The sequence below is a fragment of the Chelonia mydas genome, chromosome 9, assembly GCF_015237465.2.
Source record: "Chelonia mydas isolate rCheMyd1 chromosome 9, rCheMyd1.pri.v2, whole genome shotgun sequence".
NCBI classification, from domain to species: domain Eukaryota; kingdom Metazoa; phylum Chordata; order Testudines; family Cheloniidae; genus Chelonia; species Chelonia mydas.
The window spans coordinates 44787694-44806099 of record NC_057855.1 but is presented as its reverse complement, the minus strand read 5'-3'; the positions used below and the strand labels follow the sequence as shown (position 1 = coordinate 44806099).

At 41.7% G+C, this 18406-nt stretch overlaps 1 protein-coding gene across 3 annotated transcripts in view; it reads left to right on the top strand.

Annotated features, from left to right (window-relative positions):
- The first annotated feature begins 6184 nt into the window (after positions 1-6184).
- Positions 6185-18406, top strand: part of FAM168B (family with sequence similarity 168 member B) — a 35526-nt gene continuing 23304 nt past the window's right edge. The window contains exons 1-3 of one of the 3 annotated variants that reach the window (XM_037908311.1): positions 6235-6428; positions 7616-7700; positions 12911-12991. In XM_037908311.1, the coding sequence (XP_037764239.1) occupies positions 12922-12991 (70 nt within the window). In that variant the 5' untranslated portion in view covers positions 6235-6428; positions 7616-7700; positions 12911-12921. Of the gene's footprint in view, positions 6429-7615; positions 7701-12910; positions 12992-18406 lie in introns of all 3 variants that reach the window. The other 2 variants (XM_037908310.2, XM_037908312.2) reach the window with 2 other exon arrangements.

Below are 18406 nucleotides of genomic sequence, written 5' to 3'. Positions count from 1 at the left end.
TAAACAGGATATGTCGGTTCTTAAAATCAAAAGGTAATCTGTTTTAAACAGTGTACTGCAACACCAAGCAACAGTTTAGGGCAGCAGATGAAGATGAAAAGTATATTGAATTGAAATTGTAGGGGGAATTTAGGGAGGCAGCCATAATTAGCTGAAATGTAATATGGCTAGGACAACAGAGTTAGATCGTATTTCTTATTAAAAAATGTCATATGATCCTTAATGACTACAAAGGATCAAGGGCTCAGTTGCACATCTCATCTGATCCATCAACAGAGCACTTCCTACCATCCTACTGGGACACAGATTTTGTACATTTACATAGATGAACACTAAAAAGAAAAAAACACTAGGAAAGTCCATAAAAAAGAATTATGCTAACTGGATATAGGAAAGGAACAACAAGAAGTAATGGGCTTAATCAACAGCAAGGGAGATTTAGGTTAGATATTAGAAAAACTTTCTAACTTTAAGAATAGCTAAGCTCTGGAATAGGCTTCCAAAAGAGGTTGTGGAATCCCTGTCACTGGAGATTTTAAGAATAGGTTGGTCAAACACCTGTCAGGGATATTCTAGGTTTACTTGGTCCTGCCTCAGCACAGGGGGAATGGCTGTCTCCAGTCCCTTCCAGACCTACATTGTTATAGTTGCACAGTTAAATTGCTGAAACTCAGGAGAATCCAGAGCTAAGTTTGCAAGTACAAACTGTCCTAGACTTTGTCTGCATGGTACACAGAGTAGTCTCGTGTAAAAGATGTAGCATGTGTTCCTAAGGCTGCGATCCTGCCATGAGCTGAGCATGGGCAGTATGCAGATGGCAAGCAGTGGAGCTCATGGGAGGATCATGACAGAAAAGTCTGTGAGATGCTGTGGTGCAATGTGAGAAGCTGCATGTGACCATATAACTGGGGTCGCTGTCATGAGTGATGGTGGATGGTTAGGACACATGCAAACTTCCCACCTTTCGAGTGTCCAATAGGCAACCCCTCATTCTGTGAAGTAGGGGTTCTGTATGGAATCAGGGCCTGGCTCTCAGAGACCCCTCAGCAAACCCTGCCCACAGAGGATGGCTGTGCCTTGCCTGGGGCTGTCCCCTCCCTGACAAGAAGGTCGCCTCCCCATCATCCCCTACCAGGGAGGTCATCCTTTGCCCTCACTGAGCGTGAGGGAGCATGCCAGGGGGCAGCAATGCTGGGCTATTCCATGGCTCCCTCTCCTGAGGGAGACCACCCCCAGCAGGGAATCGGGGAGAAGGCCACACTTCCCAGCTCAGCCATCCAAAATACAGGACCAGGTAGTAATGGAGGACTTTAACTATCCAGACATCTGTTGGGAAAGTAATACAGCAAAACAAAATTTTCAATAAGTTCTTGGAATGTATGAGGGACAACTTTTTGTTCCAGAAAGTGGAGGAAGTAATGGGCAAGAGGGGAGAGCCATTTTAGAGCCATTTTCATCAACAGAGAGGAATTGGTAGTGAATCTGAAGGTGAAAGGCAATTTGGGTGACAGTGATCATGAAATGATAGATTTCATGATTCTAAGGAGAGGAAGGAGTGAGAGCTGCAGAATAAGGATAATGGACTTCAAAAAAGCAGACTTTAACAAACTCAGAGAACTGGTAGAAGAAAATGGGAAGAAAATCTAAGGGAAAAAGGAGTTCAGAGAGCTGGCAGTCCTCAAGGAGGCCATATTAAAAGCACAACTGCAAACTTATTTAATGCAAAGGAAAGATAGGGAGAATAATAAAGGGCCAATATAGTTCCATGAGGAGCTCTTTAATGACCTGAAAATCAAATAGGAACCCTACAAGAAGTGGAAACATGGCCAAATTGATAAGGAGAAGTACAAAATAACAGCACAAGCATGTAGGGAAAAAATCAGAAAGGCTAAGGCACAAAATGAGTTACACCTGGCAAGGGACATCAAGGGCACTAAGAAGAAGTTCCTTAAATACATTAGAAGCAAGAGAAAGACAAAGGAAAGCATAGGTCCTCTACTTAGCAGGGAAGGAGTGCTAATAACTGATGGCATGAACAAAGTTGAGGTACTTAATGCCTATTTTGCTTCAGTCTCCACTAAAAAGGTTAATGATGACCAGATATTCAACACAATTAATATTAACAACCAGGGGGAAGGAATAAGTCAAAATAGGGAAAGAACAGGTTAAAGAATATTTAGATAAATTAGATGTATTCAAGTCAGCAAGGCTTGATGAAATTCATCCTAGGGTACTTTAGAAACTAGCTGAAGCAGTCTTGGAGCCCTTAGCAATTATCTTTGAGAAAGTATGGAGGACGGGAGAGGTCCCAGAAAATTGGAGAAGAGCAAAAAAGTACCTGTCTTTAAAAAGGGGAACAAGGAGGACCTGGGAAATTATAGACCAATCAGCCTAACTTCAATACCTGGAAAGATGCTGGAGCAAATTATTAAACAATCAGTTTATAAGCACCTGGAGGATAATAGGGTTATAAGGGAATAGTTAGCATGGATTTATCAAGAAGAAATCACGCCAAACTAACTCAGTGTTCGTTTTTGATCAGATCACTGGCTCAGTGGGTTGGGAGAAAGCAGTAGACATGATATACCTAGACAGTAAGGCTTTTGATACAATTCTGCATGACATTCTCATAAGCAAACTAGCAAAATGTGGTCTAGATACAATTACTATAAGATGGGTGCTCAACTGGTTGAAAGACCATACTCAAGGAATAATTATCAATGGCTTGCTGTTAATTGGGAGGGCATATGTAGTGGGGCCCTGCAGGGTCAGACATGGATCTGGTACTATCCAATATTTTCATTAATGACTTGGATAATAGAGTAGAGAGTATGTTTATAAAATTTGCAAATGACTCCAAGCTGGGAAGGGTTAAATGCACTTTGGAGGACTAGTTTAAAATTCAAAATGACCTTGACAAATCAGAAAATTGGTCTGAATTCAACAAATGAAATTCAGTAAAGACAAGTGCAAAGTACTTCACTTAGGAAGGAAAAATCAAATAAACAATTACTCTGGCTAGGTGGTGGTACTGCTGTGAAGAATCTGGGGGGTTTTGTGGGCCACAAACTGAACAGGAGTTGTCAATGTGATGCAGCTGCAAAAGAGGTTTATATGATTCTGGGGTATATTACCAGAAGTATCTTATGGGGAGGGATAGCTCAGTGGTTTGAGCATTGGCCTGCTAAACCCAGGGTTGTGAGTTCAATCCTTGAGGGGGCCATTTAGGGGATCTGGGGCAAAAATTGGGGATTGGTCCTGCTTTGAGCAGGGGGTAGGACTAGAGGACCTCCTGAGGTCCCTTCCAACCCTGATATTGTATGTATGTAAGACACAGGAGATAATTATCCCACTCTACGTGGCACTGGGGGGGCCCCAACTGGAGTACTGTGTCCAGTTCTAAGAGCCGCAATTTCAGAAAGAGGTGGAAAAATTGGAGTCTAGAGGAGAGCAACAAAAATGATAAAAAGTTTAGCAAACCTGACCCATAAGGTAAGGTTACAAAAACAGGGCTTGTTTAGTCTTGAGAAAAAATGACTGAGGGTGACCTGATAACAGCTTTCCAATATGTTAAGGACTGTTATAAAGAGGACTGGGCTCAATTGTTCTCCACGTCCTAGGACAAGAAGTAATAGGTTTAATCTGCAGTGAGGGAGATTTAGGTTAGATATTAGGGAAAAGTCTCTAACTCTAAGGATAGTTTCAAGCACTGGACCAGGCTTCCAAGGGAGGTCACGGAGCCCCCACCACTGGAGGTTTTGAAGTAGAAGTTGGACACACAGTGGTGCTGGAACTAGCGGTGCTGTCATACCCCTTAGCTTGAAGCAGTAATAACAAACACCAAATAGATGGTTTCCATTATTAGCACCCCCACTATAAAAATTGTTCCTGAACCCGTGTGGGCAAACCCCATCAGGGATGGACTGGGGGTGGGGGTCCTGTCTCAGTGCATGGGCTGGACTAGCTGACCTTTTCAGGCCCCCTCCAGTAAGGGTTACCACCTGGCCAGCATTTGAGCAGCCTGGCCAGTTTTTGAAATTATAGTAAAGAACAAAATTTTCAGACACATAGATGAACATAATTTGTTGGGGAATAGTCAACATAGTTTTTCTAAAGGGAAATCATGCCTCACCAATCTACTAGAATTCTTTGAGGGGATCAACAAGCATGTGGACAAGGGGGATCCAGTGGATGTAGTATATTTAGATTTTCAGAAAGTCTTTGATAAGGTCTGTCACCAAAGGCTCTTAAGCAAAGTAAGCAGTCGTGGGATAAGAGGGAAGGTCCTCTCATGGATTGGTAACTGGTTAAAAGATAGGAACCAAAGGGTAGGAATAAATGGTCAGTTTTCAGAATGGAGAGAGGTAAATAGTGGTGTCCCCCAGGTGTCTGTACTGGGTCCAGTCCTATTCAACATATTCATAAATGATCCGGAAAAAGGGGTAAAGAGCGAGGTGGCAACATTTGCAGATGATACAAAACTACTCAAGATAGTTAAGTCCCAGGTAGACTGTGAAGAGCTACAAAAGGATCTCTCAAACCTGCATGACTGGGCAACAAAATGGCAGATGAAATTCAATGTTGATACATGCAAAGTAATGCACATTAGAAAACATAAGCCCAACTATACATATACAACGATGGGGTTTAAATTAGCTGTTAACACTCAAGAAAGAGATCTTGGAGTCATTGTGGATAGTTCTCTGAAAACATCCACTCAATGTACAGCGGCAGTCAAAAAAGCTAACAGAATGTTGGGTATCATTAAGAAAGGGATAGATAAAAAGACAGAAAATATCATATTGCCTCTATATAAATCCATGGTATACCCACATCTTGAATACTGCGTGCCAATGTGGTCGCCCTATCTCAAAAAAGATATATTGGAATTGGAATAGGTTCAGAAAAGGGCAACAAAAATTATTAGGAGTACAGAACGGCTGCCATATGAGGAGAGATTAATAAGACTGGGACTTTTCAGCTTGGAAAAAAGACGACTAAGGGAAGATATGATAGAGATCTATAAAATCATGACTGGTGTGGAGAAAGTAAATAAGGAATTTACTCCTTCTCATAACACAAGAACTACGGGCCACCAAATGAAATTAATGGGCAGCAGGTTTAAAACAAACAAAAGTAAGTATTTTTTCACACAACACACAGTCAACCTGTGGAACTCCTTGCCAGAGGATGTTGTGAAGGCCAAGACTATAACAGGGTTTAAAAAAGAACTAGATAAATTCATGGAGAACAGGTCCATCAATGGCTATTAGCCAGGATGGGCAGGCATGGTGCCCCTACCCTCTGTTTGCCAGAAGCTGGGAATGAGCGACAGGGGATGGATCATTTGATGATTACGTGTTCTGTTCATTCCCTCTGGGGCACCTGGCATTGGCCACTGTCGGTAGACAGGATACTGGGATGGATGAACCTTTGCTCTGACCCCATATGGCCCTTCTTATGATCTTTTTGTGGATTCGCCACTTGCCGGAAAAAATAATTTAATCCTCCACTTTTCTAATGTAGGTCTAAAAGCTTTTCACTATTATCACAATACACTGGGATATTGAATGTTAAAGGCTTCTGTGTCCAGCTAAAGATGCTAGGATGTTGCTGTTAAAAATAAGGAACGGCTGGAAACAGCAAATACAAATCCAAGAAACAGACCCGAGGGACTGCCTTTACGTATGACAGGTTTCAGAGTAACAGCCGTGTTAGTCTGTATTCGCAAAAAGAAAAGGAGTCCTTGTGGCACCTTAGAGACTAACCAATGCATCCGATGAAGTGAGCTGTAGCTCACGAAAGCTCATGCTCAAACAAATTGGTTAGTCTCTAAGGTGCCACAAGTACTCCTTTCCCTTTACGTATGGAGGGCCAAAGCGGTCGCGTTCAGACCCGTAGTGAATATAGCGAATCAATGCCGTTTGGGGAAAATCATCTCGAGGACGATGGTCGAGATAAGAAAACCAGGGTATTGACCCGACATCTGTGTTACCGCTCTAGAGACTACAAGTGGCTGTCGGTGGGGGGGGAAGGTCGGGGGGGGGCTGCTTTTTGCAGTACAAAGGTGACAGTCCCTCCAGCTCCAACGTCTATGATTTTACCAAGGGGACTCTCCCTGTCACGTGGCAGGGGCGCCTCAGACGTTTCCTTGCACGTGACCCTCCTTTTCCTTCCCTGGGAGGCTTACGGGCCAGGCGCGACCCCCTCCCCGCCGTGCGGAAGTGACGTGCGGCCGCTCGCTTGCTGCGCAGCTCTCCGGAGAGGGACGGGAAGGCGCCGCCGGGCCACACAGCCGCAGGAGACGCAGGCCCCAGCCGCCGCTCTAGCTCCCGCCCCCTCCGACCGCGAGGCTCCGCCCACTCCCCCGCCCGCAGCAGACACCGAGCGACAGGGCCGGGGCCGCCACCACGAAGCGCCGCAGCCCGGTGAGTGCGGGACTGCGGATGGCGCCGGCTTCCGGACCCCTCCCGCCCCCGGTGGAGAAGGGGGCCGGGGCCGCTGTCTCCCCTGCGGCCTGGGGGGTGGAGGCGCGAGGCGCACAGCCTGGGGGGCCCCGGCGGATCCGATGTCCGGGAAGAGGGAATCGCCTCCGGCCCGGGGTTTATTTACCTCCGTGCACCCGGGTGCGCCGCCCCCCGCCCGGGCTGCGGCCAGCCCCTGCGCTCCCCTCTCTCCTGCTGGCGGGGGTGACAGCGGCTGGACTCCTCCAGCGCCCGCCGCCGAGGGCTGGGAGGCCGGGCGCTCCGCCCTTCAGGCGGGGAGGCCCCGGGCCGGAGAGGCTGCCTCCCCTGGGGTTGAAAACCCTTCGGGCGCTAGCAAAGGGACAGGCCGCTTCCAGCAGCCATCGCAGGCAGCAAGCACGATTCGCAGTCCGAGGAGGCTCCTGGGCACGTTCTGTAACAGGTGTCAAAAATGGCTTGGCCTGGAGGATGGTAGTGGCCAAGTGATAGGCAAGGCATCCAGTGGTTGTCAGCCATGTTCTTTTCTTAGGCCAAGTCTACTTTTAATTTGGCCCTTCATTTTTCTCTCCCTGCCCCCAGAGAAAGTTACTGCCCTAGGGTAAAGTCTGAGAAAAAGTTAAGTTTTAAGCTGTCCTGCAACATATTGTTAGTCCTCTACTGATGTAGACTAAATGACAGTCCTGCCAGGACCTTTATGAAAATGAGATTTGCATGCTACCAGGTGGTCAGAGTCAGCAAAATTATGTAAATAATAGTTACAGCAAATATTTCCAGTGCATGCTGAAGAATCTGCTTGCAGTCGCTGAATGTGCAGCCATGATTTAAAAAAATCTAATACCAATTGTGCTTTAATTAGGCATTCCCCTGTAGTGTTTGAAACACACATCACAATTTTCTGCTGAAAATGTTTATTATTCCATCTGAGAAATTATTTGTCCCTTTAGTAAAGTGCTGTTGCTTCAGAGATCAATAGTAGAACTGCACTTTAATATGTATTATTTTACAATAAATTTAAGATGTTTGTGATCTAATTTGACTAGATTTTGTCTGAATTAATATAATTTCGTAGACTTCTAATTGCAAGTGTCATAAAACACCCAGCTTCCCAACCTGTGCTTTTTGTGGCAGTAATTATGTATTTCAACTTCCAGGTTGAAAGACAAGAAGAATTAGAAATGCTTTTTTAGGTTCCATCTCTGTGGGGAACTCATGACAGTTGCTTCTCATTTCTAAAAGGTGTGCAGAATCAAGTGAAAACTAACTTTAGGAAAACACCCTTGTAGGCTAATAACTTACCAAAAAGAAGAAATGTTGTCTTAAGTATGCATATATATTAAAGGGGTTTCATTCTTTAAGTATTCATTTTTTCCTTTCCACCTGAAAATCTGTTAACTGCCCAAAATCAGCAGAGGGGGTAGTTTTTTTTGTAGGACTCTTATTATCAAGGAACTGGAGGCTCAATTCCCCAATCGTACTTTCTCACAAATTATATAACATATCTCATCAATTATCTCATGAGGCACAAAAAAAAAAGTCCTGTTAAACTCTGATTCTGTGTGTGATCGGTGTACCACTGGACTAGTCTGAGAGGACTTCGCTTCAAATGTAGCTAATGGAAATTCTACATGAAGTACTGAGTTGAGTAGGTTAGCATTTTTCTTATATAGGGAGATTCATTGCCATTCTTCTTGAGGAAAAATATCCTCCAGCCCTTTTGCATTACGTATTTACACTGCTGGAAAGGTATAATAATGTAAATAAATTACAAATGATGTTTGTTAATCCTCAGGTTCTTGCACTGCTTGTCAGTTTATACCACAATTTGCTTTAATAACTGATGGGGTAAATCTGTACATGTAAATGGCTTCCTGTAATTTTAAAATTTCCTGTGATGCATAATCATAATGTTTTGTGTTCTCAGATACGAGTGCAAATAGAGACTAGATAATGTTAGTTTGTGTTTCAGCTTTGCAATTCAACCTGGGTGCTGTTCTCACCTGTGTGACACATTTTCTGTGCAATTTTGGGAAGTCACTTAATCCCTCTCCCTCCATATTTTTTTTAGTGGTTCTAAATTTTTTAAAGGTGGGGGTTTTTTTTTTTAAAAAAAAAAAATGGGGATAATACTTCTCATGGGGGGGAGTGGAGGCTTAATATTTCTGAAGTGTTTTGAGGTCCTTGGATGGAGCTATATAAATGCAAAGTATCCCTAAACATCTAAAACAGTGCAGGAAGTGCTCTCCTAGGCCTTGCCTATGTTGGAAATTTCCACCAGTGCAAACCCCCTAGTAGTGATAAAATAAATCATGACTGCAGCATGCATAGGGGTTTGCACAATTGCATGGACCTCAGTGACTGAAGTCTTGGCAAAACACCATGTAGTTAAGGTTTTAGCCAATGTTCACTGTTTCAGGGCAAAAGAATCCTGAATTCTAGTCTTTGCTTGTAGATAATGAAGGAACTGGTTTGTAAAATTAAAAGGTCTTTAAACATTGTATTGCTGATTTTGGAAGTTCATTGAATTATTTAAAGCTTTACATTTCTTGGTTAAGCTTCATAAAGGTGAAATCAATGAGCAAAATCTGAAAACACCTGATGTAAAGTTGGGCAAGGATGGAAGTTTGACTAGTCAGAAATATATCGACAGACCAACAGACACAAATCACAAGTGGAAACTTAGAATTTGCAATGTGGATTCTAAAAGTGATCCAGAATAGCTAAATGTTAAATATTTTTAATGTTTCCTTGAACTCTACAGGTCAGGTGTTGAATGAAAATATTGTGGATTATAGTATGCTTGTGCCTTTGGGAAGCAGCCTGTTTAAGTGAGATTCTTCCCAACTCCTGTGATGTGGAGCATCTAATGAAATGAGTACAAAGCAACGTTTAGCAGATAGTTCTAGTTCTGCAATTGAGGTGTAGCCGAATTTTTGAATACTAAGCTGTGGTTAAATATAATAAAGCCACTAACCTTTTTAGAAGCCTTATAGTTTTTTCATGTATCTTTGTGTAGAAGTAGTCTTAGAAATACATTCTTAAATCCTATGATCCATTCTAGAAACACTTTCTCAGCTCTAACTGTAGTAGAGGTATTTTCCAGCACCTAAATCAGGTTAACCAAAACAGTTTCAGCTATAGCAGCCTGTCTGCGTGTGTTCAGCTTCCTGGAACATTAGTTGGGGTGGGGAGAGGAGAAGGGGAACAAAGTTTTCTGCACGTTGGTCTCTGCCCAGAGGTGAGATTTGGCAAACTTGAGCAAAAAGGGAGGGGGGGAAATAAATTTTTCCCTATTAAACATTTCCAAGCATACTTCAGAATTAGCTACATATAAAATGACTGAATAAAATCTAGCAATATAGAAAAGGCCGGGGGGTTGCAACCCCCAGGAGGAGACTGTGTGATTTCTAGCAAACAAACACGTTGGGTCCTTCACTGAAGATGTGGAAAGGATTATTTTTCACTGAGTTGAGTTGTGTCTAAGGCTCAGTCCATGCTTGGAAGACCTGTAAGCATTTTTCTATGCTGATATAGCTCCATCCAGTGGTGGAAGCTGCTGGTTAAACACCACAGTTGTACAAACACCTGCCGTGTCCAACTGCAGCTTCGTTTGTTGTTAGCACAAATGGATGGGCCTACATTGGTTCAGATACATGTGTACAAACTTTCCAAGTATGGATGCCTCCGAAATGGAAGAACTTGACATAGTATTAATAACAGCTCTGTACTTCCCACAAGGAGGCTGTGTGATGCAATTTAAGGCCTTACTTGTCTGGAGTCCCCTTTGTGCTGACTCCTTACTCTGCATTTCAGTTGATGTGATGTCCTGCTGGAGTTGCTGTCTCACCTGTTTTTGTCCAGTTTCTATAGAATTCTCTTTTCTGGGTTTGTTTTTCAGCTTTTCCCAGGTTGCATGTTCTTCAGCTCTTTTGCTTATTTATGACCATGCAGTTTGTTTGGTTATTTTTTTTTTTTTTTTTTTTTTTTTTACTATTCCATCACCCTTCCATTGAATACTCTTACTGTTTCTTCCCTTCCCCAGAAGTCTCCCATGCTACTTAGCACTGTTGCCTCCCAGTTACTATAGAGATTGGGGAGGGCTGCACTTTGAAAGAGACGGTCACAGGGCTGAGGGCACCAAAGAGAGGGAGAGATTTGTGGTAGGCCTGCAGGTGTGAACACAGAGGAGTGGCCTCTCCCAGGGCATTCACTCCATGATCTGGAAATACCAGGACTAAAGGAAAGCTGGGATCTCATGGGTTTTTTTAAGGCCAAAAAAGGCAGAATGTTTTAAAACATTAAAAGGGGGACAAGGATGGAAATAGGAAGGCAAAGAGGTGCAGGGATGAGAAGAGAACATACAACAGGAAAGATGTGCTAATGTGTAAGTGGATGAAAGTTAATTGATTTACAAAAGAGTGAGAAAGACAAAGTAAAATGGCACAGGCTAGTGAAATATTAATCCTTAAACCCTACTGTGATTGTATGGAAACTATCCCACAGCTTTGTACGTGGAAGAGAGGGTGAGTCAGGAAGTGTTGTAGAAATGTTGTTGCTAATGGGAATTAGGTCAAATTGCTCCTTTATAGTTTGGCAGGTAGTAAATGCAGCTGCAGGTAATGTTCCTTAATAGGCAATGTAAATTGTGGGTTACTGTTGTTTAACTTAGTTTTTAAATGGACTTTTTCCAATATCTTGAGTGATGTTTTGATTTTTCTCTGCTGGAGGTTTGCCTGCTCTTTTTTAAAAAAAGTAATGTTTGTATTGGTATTAGATAAAATTGTTGAGTTCACATAGTGCCGTTTTCTATGGTATTTTGGATTTTCTGTTAAACTTGATACAGTAGATGCTTTTGTGGAAAGCATAGTGAATTTCTGTTTGCACAAGTTCAAGGGGCTTCTTTGCTTATCGTGCTGTGTTCTAGAAACAGTATTTTAAAGAAGAACTATACTCTTTACTCATCTTAATCCGGCTGACTTTTTTTTTTTTTTTTTTTTTTTTTTTTGCTATTTATACTGTTTGATTGCTTGCATTCATTCATCTTAGCTAGTGACGCTACAGTGGCCAGTTTAACTTTAACTCCCCTATAGTAGTATAACAGTGAGTCTTCAATGCTGCAGGTAATGTTTTAGTTACTGAAGCTCTTCATTTAGCTTCATAAACTTTCTATACTCAAAGTTTTGTGACAGTTTTGGGCATAAACTAGTAGTGTGTCCCTTCATATAACATTTACAGGTCAAGCAATAGAGAGAGGGAGGGACACAAGGATAATGGAATGGCTAGTTCTAGTAGCATGCCCATTTTGCTACCAGATATTATTTTAAGTGAAGGATTGGCACTAATGGACTGAAAAGAGGAGCTGCAAACATATTTAAAACAGAGGACTGGGATAACGTGACAAACTTGGAGAAACTCAGTTTTTTAAAAATTAAAAGCAGTACAATTAACTGAACACACAGTCTTGTTTCTAAAAATCTCTAATAAAGAGAATTTTATTTTTAGAATGTGCCAAACTGACAGTTTGAGACTGGAATCCCTTATAAATAGAAAAATTAGAGACTTTCTTGCAGTCTTGCTAATACCTCAACCTTACAATATCAGCTCTAGAAGTGGGAGCATGGTTTAGCAACTGTACCTGTTAAGCTTTTTGCTTTTCTGCTAATTATGGCTACTTTTGAGATTTGGGCACTTATCCAAAAACAACTGGCCTGAAACCCCAAATCACTTCTGAAGAGCCAGTAGATAACTTTTTTTTAATCGGTACTGATGTAGACTAAACTTGAACATGTGAATTGTGGTGCTGTTTTCATACTAATTCTGAGCCATTTAGTGTAGAACCTTTTTTCCAGCTATTTTATTTATTTCTTAGGCTATCGACGCTTCAGGAACTTAAATTTGAGAGATTAGAATTCCATGTGAAAGAGATTCATTTATGTCATAGCACTTACTCCACAGTGCCAAGAGAAGCAGTAGCAGAATGTAACTCTTCGGCTATCACCGACATAGTCTTACAGTAGAAAAAGAGAGAAACAGGAGGAAGAAAGCCAAGATTGAGATGAGGGTGCACATAAATGGAGAAGGCAAGGCGAGTGGGAAGCTGAAGCCGTGTTTTAATGGTAGTGAATGCTAGTTTGAGACAGTTAGGTCGTTTTATAGTTGCTTGGATAGCAGGGGATGTGGGCACAATTTGAAAATAGTACACTCGACCATTGGGGAAATACTTTGCTCATTAGTAACCACTCCTTTAGTGGATTGAGGGGAAAAAAACATTCTTAGAAAGTTTTATACAGGTGTGTTTCTCTAGCTGCAGTTTAAAATGTTGATGGCTGGGATGGGTGGTAGAAATGAGCACTTTCCTTCCCACCAATTGCATTTAAACTCCTACAAGAATTCTAGGGACTTGAATGCTTGGTTAAGTTGATCTGATTATGTTCTTGTTTCCTTTTCAGTTATTGAAATCATGAATCCTGTTTATAGCCCTGGATCTTCTGGGGTTCCCTATGCAAATGCCAAAGGAATTGGTTATCCAGGTAAACAACTGAATTTCTGCTTTAAGTTTTCTTTCAAAGGGATGTCTGTGGGTTGTTGATTATAACCCAGTCAGCGTAGACACTCAGGTGACTCACTTATGAATGTTTCCGTACCTTCTGATAACTTTCACTCACCAAGCTTATACTTCAAGAATAGATCACCTTGATCGATCGCTCCTTCAGCCCTCGTATAGATTGCACCGATCACATCAATAATAGATTGGGCATTTAAGTGATTTTGTGTTGTGTTTTGTGTTCCTTAAACTAGTCTGGAAAAAAGTTACCTTAGGGGCTGTAACTAAATTTAAAATTGATGGCCTGAAGGGAAGCAATTTGGTCGACTATTTCCCCATTGTTGGCTGACAATTTCCTTTTATATCCTATAGTTCTTTTTTATTAGGCATTGGCAGTCATGTGCCACAAATACAAAACAAAAAATGAGACAGAATGCCAGTGCCGAACATTTTTAAACAATATTTTAGTGATGCCAAAATTATAGGGTTCTGTGCATTTCCCTTATTTTCTTTTTCCACTCCTGTTCTGAGGTTTTCTTTCTGCTTCTCATCCCCGTGCCCTCCTCCTTTCTCACAATCCAATGCTTAGTTTGAGTAGGCGTGGCTTCTGAAGCCTCCAGGAGTTCAGAAGTAACATAAGACCATTAAAAAGAAAAGTACTCCTTTTCTTTTTGCGGATACAGACTAACACGGCTGCTACTCTGAAATAAAACCATTAGTTAAGCCTATCCAGAGTTCAGTGAAAGTGTGTGATGTGAAGAAATATTTAAACTTTTTTCTGCCATGAAGTATTTCAAGTGATTATTCTACTATTACATAATTATAGATATGAGACGTACAGCCCTTTTAGGGCAGGAATTGCTCTCTACATAATTTTTTTTGTTGCTTTGTCCGTTCGAAGTGATAGAATTTATAACTTCCATTGAAAACTGTTCTCCAATTTAACAAGTGTTGCTGTCGGGAACTTGTTTTAGTTTCTTCCTTTTTATTTATATGCTGTTCAGTCTTGCTAAATCCATTATTTGTGTTCACATCCTTCAAATATTTATAGGTATTTGTGTCTCTGCTTAGCCAAATTATGCATAAAATAATTCTCATAATTAAATTCTTCCAGTACCCTAATTTTGTTGCTCTTCTCTGAATCTCTTTCAATTTACATACCTTTCTTGCACTGAGGTACTGTTGTAATAATTGGGCCTACAGGTTTACTGTAATTGCAAGCTCAATTGTAAAAAGTATGTAAATTTGTAAAATGTCACAATAACCTATAAAAAAGCAAATGTTAATAGAACAAATATGAGAAACTTAATTAGTCTAAACAAAAAAAGCCTTCTGATGATCACTCAAGGACTCTTAAGATCACTCTTGTAAAACAAAATGTGGAACTGAAAATTAATAAACCAAAATTAGTGTGTCAAATATTAGATTTAATTAGTGGACGAAACAAAAAGTGGTAGGGCTATTCCACATATCTTTCCTTGTTTGGGTCCTTAAAAAAGATTTTTTTGGGTGGGGGGGAAATAGGGAAGCACAGATTGAGCCTTCTGGAGTGAGTTTCACCATCATGGCAGCCACCCCTACCATCTCCTGGGACCCTGGGCCTTCATACTAATGTAGAGGGATGTCCTGACCAGATTGGGCTAGAGCGGAATCCAGGTGACACTGCCATCCCTACCAGTTACAGCTGAATTCCAAATACCACCAGAGATGAAACTGGATTAGACTTCAGCAGCAGCAACAGCTCCAACCCATCTCCACTAACTTCTCTTTTACCCAAAAGGACAGTGATTACCCTCTAAGCAAGGGTTTTTCCTTTTAAAACTCTCCAGCTAAAGGAAGGGGGAACAAAAAAGTTGGTATCTTTAATAAAAGGTTAAGGATTTTTAGTGGTGGTTGCCATGGTACAAAGCAGGTTAATGTCTTTGTATACCAATCCCCAAACCTTGGTAAACATTGTTTAATGTTGGACAGTGACTGGGTTATGTGAACATCTTTGGGCCCCTATACTACATCTAAATTAATACAACACTGCTCTGAACTGAAAGTAACTTTCCAGATGTGATGTATAGACTGCATCTATTGCCTATTCTTCTGCTAAATCTTCCTACTGTAAATATTGTGTAGACTGCAATGACAAGGAAATAAAATTATGGTTTTTACTGCCCCAGGAAAAACTATTTAGTCCCGTTTTTAAGGCATTTTCTGTTTTAAAATCTTTAATTAATGCTCACCACATTACATTTAGTCTCAGTTACATATTCACATTGTGGTTACATAAGGCAGTGGATTTGTAGATTAATTTAGGGTTGTATAACTCAAAACTTCAGTGGGTGCAATATTACTATATGTAATCTATAATACTGACCTTCGGAATGTCTGTGTACATTTTGGTTCAGTATTTTCTCAAAGAAGTTATACATGTCATGACTCATTTCAGTTTAATATTGTATAAACAAAAGTCAAACATTTGATTTTATGAAAATGACAATTCAGAGTTGTAGGCTTGAAGCATTAAGCAGAAGCATGCAGAGTTTCAGATTACCTGTCCAGGTCCATTTGTCCATACAGCATTCTGTAGCAGAAGATCAACATTGGTGTAGTGGATAGACCAGGGGTCGGCAACCTGTGGCACACATGCCAATTTTTAATGGCACGCTGCTGTCTGCGGGACCGGGCAGACAGCATCGTGCCACTAAAAATCCGGCCCGGCCCGCTCTTTTCCCCCCACCGCTCTCTCCTTGCAGGGCAGGCAAGGTTCCCCCTCCCCCCGCCTCTTCCCCCAGTGTGCTGGGTTCCTGCCCCTCCTCCTCTCTCTCCCTCCCTGCGGCTGATCAGCTGATGGCCCTTGCTATGGAGGGGGAGAGGTAAAAGCAGAGCCGCCTTTCTCTGCTTTGAGGACCTTGGGGAAGGGTGTGGAATCAGGGCATATCCCCTCCAGCCCCCTGCCATGAGCTGCTCAGGGCAGGGGGCTGGGAGCACCCCGACGACCCCAGGCCACACACCCCAGCCCTCTGCCCTGACCCCTGAACCCTCCTCACACACACCCAGCCCCAACCTCTGCACCCCCCAACCCCTGCCCTGACTCCTGCACCCCCCACATCCCCAATCCCACCCTGAGCACCAAACGGGAGATCCTGCACCCCCCAGCCCATTCCCACTGGCACCCCTCACACCAAATGGGAGCTGCTGAGGTAAGTGTTCCACACCCAAAACTCCTGCCCCAACCCTGAGCCCCCTCCCTCGTTCTAGCTCCTGCCCAGACCCTGCACCCGAACTTCCAGCCTGCTCCTTCACCCCCAGCTCTGTTCTCAGCACACTCCCACCTCATCTCAGTGCAGAGAGAGGAAGAGAATGGCTAGAACCAGGGAGAAGGTAGGTACCTACTCCAGGTGGACAGGACCGGGACTCCAGAACAGCAGCGGGCTGAGCAGGGCCGGCAGCTGGGACCCGGGCTGGCAGGAGCCAGCCCACGGAACCCCAGACGGAGAGCGGGCTCAGCGGCAGCAGCTCAGCCCGCTGCCGGCCTAGGTGAATGGAACCCCAGGCCGGCAATGGGCTGAGCGGGCTGGCGGCGTAAGATCAGCATTTTAATTTAATTTTAAATGAAGCTTCTTAAACATTTTGAAAACCTTGTTTACATACGACAATAGTTTAGTTATATAATGTATAGACTTAGAGAGAGACACCTTCTAAAATGTGTTAAAATGTATTATTGGCATGCAAAACCTTAAATTAAAGTGAATAAATGTAAAGACTCAGCACACCACTTCTAAAACGTTGCCAACCCCTGGGATAGACCAAGCCTATTTCTCAGTTCTGAATGGATGTATCTGGAGTTTGAGAAGACTTGCTGAACCTGCTGGATACTGATGCAATTTTTCCTAGTTTCTCTCTTTGAACCAGGTTTAAGTTGGTATTTACCAGCACCCTGTCCTAAACTAGTTTTTTCCCTGGGAAATTGCCAGCCCTCACTATAACAAAGTTCATGTGACTAGTAAGACTTATGGTTATTAAATTATTATTTTAAGTTATTTCAACGGTTGCTGTACAGAATATTGCAGAGTTGAATGGCTATAGAAAGTCTTTGAAAAACGTTGCCATCATTTTCATTGGTTATTATGTTACCTAAATTAATTGATGTTACAGCTTCCCAAACAGGGTGCATGATTTTCATCATGATTTAAATCAGCAAGCAGCAGACTTTTAAATAATTGATTTTTTAAATTGTGTTTTGCATTTGTATTTCAATTATTTTCCTAAGAAAAGGTTTATTTTTTGATTAGTATAACCATAAAAACATATTTGCAACCAAATGTAGTCTTTACAACACTAAATTTGGTACTTTTTGCTAACTAGGAATGTACAAGATACCCACACACACTTGTTTAAGCAATTCTATAGCTAAACAAGTTTATTCAGAGTCTAGTTTTTTATGTTTATTCTGTTAGAAAATGGTGAATTATGTATTTTAGATTTTTTTACTTAGAATTTGTCAGGCTACATGAGATGGAAATTGGAATTAACTTACAAAATCAGTATTTTAAAATTTTTTGTTAAATAAAATAACCTTAAATGAGCTGGATACCTAAAGAAAAAGTGTAACATGTTTAAAACTCATTTAAACAAAGGAAATATTAACTGTAGTTAGGGAGTTGATTGTTTCTGATCACCAGGGGCCAGATTTTCAAGGTATTTAGATGCCTCAAGATGCAGATAGGTGCATAGTGGGATTTTTCAGAAGCACCTGAGCAAGAGGTTGCTGACTTCCCATTCAAATCAGTGGGAGTTTTTTAGGCTCCTGACATGCTTAGGAGCTTAATGTGATTTTTAGAAGTGCTTATCTGTTTCCCCATGATACTGATCACCTTTGTAAAGGACTTTGGGATCTATGGATGAAAAAGGCAACAGGTAGTTGGTATTATAGGCATCTTTAGGTGCTTAAATACCTTGGGAAAATCTGGCCCTGCTCCTTTACTTTGTTTTTAGAATTGGTAGATCTCATCCCCTTCCACTTGCCTTTATTCATAGATTGGAAGAGGAAAAACAATCTTGCTGTTCTTTCAACTCAGTTTCTCAACTGTGAATGAACTAGTCCAAATAGAGAGTATTTTCTCTGCACCTGCTCGCTAAACAGAAGCCAGAAGAAATTGAGGCAAAATCTTTACTGTATAAGAGAAAGTATATACATTTCGAAAATGTATGTACCGTATATACTCATTCATAAGCTGAATAGTTTTGGTAAAAAACGTGACGCATCAAAGAGCATGGGTCAGCTTATAAATGGGTCTACACCAAAATTTGATGATTTTAAACTCTGTGAAATCATTGAATTGAATATAAGAAAAGGAGTACTTGTGGCACCTTAGAGACTAACCAATTTATTTGAGCATAAGCTTTCGTG